This window comes from Nicotiana sylvestris, chromosome 9 (assembly GCF_000393655.2).
Source record: "Nicotiana sylvestris chromosome 9, ASM39365v2, whole genome shotgun sequence".
NCBI lineage: Eukaryota > Viridiplantae > Streptophyta > Magnoliopsida > Solanales > Solanaceae > Nicotiana > Nicotiana sylvestris.
Genome location: NC_091065.1, coordinates 1,741,475 through 1,745,619, shown reverse-complemented (window position 1 = coordinate 1,745,619; position 4,145 = coordinate 1,741,475). Strand labels below are relative to the sequence as shown.

At 32.2% G+C, this 4,145-nt stretch overlaps 1 protein-coding gene across 1 annotated transcript; it reads left to right on the top strand.

The window, feature by feature from the left end:
- Positions 1-1,739: 1,739 nt before the first annotated feature.
- LOC104234815 (uncharacterized protein At4g22758-like) lies at positions 1,740-3,834 on the top strand. Its single transcript, XM_009788452.2, has 2 exons — positions 1,740-2,182; positions 3,130-3,834. Exons 1-2 carry the CDS (start codon positions 1,774-1,776, stop codon positions 3,291-3,293), a joined length of 573 nt encoding a protein of 190 aa, XP_009786754.1. The 5' UTR covers positions 1,740-1,773; the 3' UTR covers positions 3,294-3,834.
- The last annotated feature ends 311 nt before the right edge of the window (positions 3,835-4,145 follow it).

The window sequence follows — 4,145 nt, the reverse complement described above, 5'->3', positions numbered from 1 at the left end:
AATGTTTTGTTTCGCAATTATTATTAGAAAAAAAAAAAAGAGGACAGTCCGATATACTAAACTTTCGTTATGCGCATAATTCGGAAAAGGACTTAGTGACTAAACTCTCGTTTCACTCTATCGTACACAATTTTACTCTGTATTTTTGCAAGATGTTATTTTCGCAGTTCGAATTCGTAATCAATGGCGGATCCACCTTTGGGCATATGGGTGCTGAAGCACCCATTGGCTTTGGCCAAATTATATAATATATTCGTAAATAACACTTAAAAACTTCACTAATTGATCATGAGCACCCACTATGATCGCGTTTGGCCATCTAGAATTTAAACTAAAATTAATGAAGCACCCACGACGTATAAATTCTGAATCCGTTACTGCCCGTAACCTCCTGGTTTCGCTATTATTGTTAAGGTGCTGAAAAATGATTAAAAAGTTTTGTCGTTAAGATGACAGTTATACCAACAGGCAACCGGCAATCATACCCCGACCCTTATTGCTGTATTAAGCAGATTTCTCATCTTATATGACTGACATATTCGGTTATAGGTTAGCACGTACGTACATGGGCAGATGCACTATTGAGCCACTGGATTTAACTGAACCCAATTTTTTCGACGCAAAATATATATTTACATGTAAAAATTACTAGATTTACGATAAATAGTATTGTGAACCCGTGACTTTAAATGACGGACGCATTCAGTTATAGGTTAACACGTACGTATTGGGGCGGATGCACTATGGAGTTATCGAATTCAACTGAACCTAATTCGTTCGACGCGAAACATAAATTTACGTGTAAAAAATTATTAAATTTGTAATAAACAGTAATATGAACCCATAGCCTTAAATATTGAACCCGTAAAATTAAAATCATAGATCCGCCTCTGCGTACTTAATATGTTTGATTGGTGAACAAGTCTACAAGAATAATAATAATAATAATATTATAACATGAAAATTAAATAATTAGTGACTTATTTCATGAATATATTTTTATTAATTAATATTTAAATCATTAAATTAGGGTTTAATTTTACACTTCATAAGAAGAGATAAACTTTATTTTCCAATTAAAACCTTATGTTTTAACAGAACTTTGAGAAAAGAGTCTTGGAGAATCATTTCGGTATTTAAAAAAAAAAGTTCGGTATTTTATTCCCGAATTGTTATACTACATTAAAATCGGTATAAATACTTATTCACACCAGATGTTTACACCAAACTATATTAATTCACTATGGTTGATTAATTTAATTAGATGAGAATGCATGTAATTTACCATGGTTAAATGATTGAACTCTATATGCAAGCAGTGGAGGACCTAGAATTTTGTGCAAGCGGGTTCAGTCGAAGAAGTCCATAACTAACATAAGCGGTATAAGCCGTATAAGTAGGTTCAAAAATAACTTATATATAAAATTTACGTTGCTTTAGCCATAATTTATACATATACACAATATTATTTTTTGACGAAACGGGTTCAGTTGAACCCACTTCTCACCACTTGAGTCCGCCCCTGTATGCAAGACACATGTCATATGTCTATTGGTTTTGTGTAAATACCTGGCGTGGGTAAGTTTTTACCGTAATATAACTATTATGGTAATTAATAATTTGAAATAAATAATTCAACCAATTAGGAAATAAACTAATCACCTGTCTTATTCTTTATCTTCATTTCCATTTATACCCCTCAAGAGTACTTACTCTAATATAAATACACAAGTCTCGCCGCCATTTTCCTCATTCCTCTTTGCAAGATTTAAAATGTCGTCTCCGAGAATTAACCGGAGAGGTAATGAAGAGAAGAATCGAAAAGGAAAGTTATCGGAAAAATCCATGTCGTTTCACGGACAAAGCTCAGGGAGCAGCAGCACGCCCTCGGAGCAATTGCGAAGGCCGAGGACAGTGCCGGACTTGCGCGCCGGTGTTAGAACTTCCACCGGTGAATCGGCGGCGGTGAACTTCCGGCCGATGAAGTTGACGAAGATGCTGGTGAACGTGACGATTCAAAGGAGTGTTGGACCTGTACAGGTACTGATATCGTTGGAATCGACTGTAGACGATCTCATCGCCGCCGCACTACGGCAGTACTCGAAGGAAGGAAGGCGGCCGGTGATTTCCTCCGTTGACGCCACCGATTACGATCTTCATTACTCGCAGTTCAGCTTAGAAAGTAAGAGTCAGTTCATCTTTTTGAATTCCAGTTATTCGCCCTTCATCTCAGTGAAAAATATTTTTGCAAAGTATTGTTATTTCTTTTTTCCAAAATATTTACTCAACTTTAATTTATGCAGTGTAATTTGACTGTATACCAATTTTAATAAACTTTTTTTTTTAAAATTGTGATTATTATTAAAAGTAAAATAAAAAATTTAAAAATATACTTATTTTCAAATATTAAATTTTATTTTTGTTTAATAGACTAATAAAAAAATTGAGAGACATAAAATTAAACGGATGAGCATATAACAAATAAAAATTAAATTTTACTAAGTTATTTATCCTACTTAGTACACATATGATCTAGTAGTATAATATATATTCCTTCTTTTCACAATTTTAGGGTAATTTAGTCTCAGGAATTATAATACCGGTACTACACAATAAATTTCATAATATTATTGAAATTTAATTAACTCTCTGTCATTTACTCCCTCTCTTTCAATTTATGTGACATTTTTTGCTTTTCGATATTCAAATTTTTTAACTTTGATCATGTAATTGCACATAGACTTTTTAAGTTTTTGAAATAAAATTTATATATCTAGAAACTATGTAAGTAATATTATAAGTCACAATAATTAATAATTCATAATATCTAAAAGCATATAAAAAATTACCAGTCCAAAAAATAACTCGTTTTACTCTCGAAATTCAAACACCTTACTCGTTTTACTCTTGAAATTCAAACACCTTCATATAAATTGAGACGGATAGAGTAATATTTTTAGTTTCTAAGCGACAAGTTTAGTTTCTTAAAACAATTACTTATAATTATTTCTGGAAAAAAAGTATAAATTATGATAGTATATTCTTTCTACAATGAGTGTATTAAAATTATTTAAAAATCAAATTACGGAATATTGATATATTGTTTTTATCTTTGAATGATGTGTTCAGGTTTGGACAGGAAGGAGAAGCTCACTGCTTTGGGGTCAAGAAACTTTTTTATGTGTCCGAAAAACGTTGGCGCAACGACGTCGTCTTTAAGCTGTGGAAAACAAGCTGATACATCTAACAAGATTCCTTTGCCATGGCTCAAATTCATGGATTTTTTATTATAGGACAGCTTGGTGCACAAAGCATTACATGCACAAAGCATTACATGTTCACGCAAGATCTGAAGAAGGACCCTATCCTAATAGGGTGTAATATAGGCAGTCTACCCTGATACAAGCATCAGGGGTCGAGCCTGTGACTTACAGGTCACACGCAGACAACTTAACTGTTGCTCCACGGTTTCCTTCGGTATCATGGATTTCTTGCTATGGAAAATTAAATTTAGAGCCTTACAATTTAGTTATACTCCATATTTTTAGTGAGATTCTAAGTTCTAATAGATCTCTTCTCGGGTTAATTCACTCAATATTCGAACGAGGGCTGGCTTTTAACGACTACAAAAGTGTTATTTATATTTTATTTATTCCTATGCTCGTTTTTTTTTTTTTTTGTAGCTTGTCATAGTTTGAGATTGATATATTGTATATATTATTGTTAGTCGAAGTTGAGAAAGATGTATTTAAATGGTTTCTACATGGTGTAGCATTGTTTTTAAATGCTAAATTTGAAATGTAATATACTAATGAGATTTTAGTTTTGTGTCTTTATCGTATTGCATTCCTCATTATTTACCTACATGATTACAGTGGTATGAATGTTATAGAGCCAGGGCGAAGTTATGTTCGGCCAAGGATGATTAACTAAATATTTTTTGACAAAAAATTATATTATATATAAGATAAAATAATTTATTGTTGATAAAAAAATATACTTTGGATACCCTTGCATTAGGGGCAGATGCATCATACAACTATCGGGTTCAACTGAACCTAATACTTTTGACGTGGAGCATATATTTATGTGTAAAAAATTACTAAAATTATAATGAATAGTAGATATGAATCCATATCTACTTA

Excerpts from the sequence above, each read along its gene's own strand:
- LOC104234815 (XM_009788452.2), top strand. The coding sequence starts at position 1,774 with ATGTCGTCTCCGAGAATTAACCGGAGAGGTAATGAAGAGAAGAATCGA. Across the intron at positions 2,183-3,129 it reads CTCGCAGTTCAGCTTAGAAA|GTTTGGACAGGAAGGAGAAG; the intron begins GTAAGAGTCAGT and ends TGATGTGTTCAG.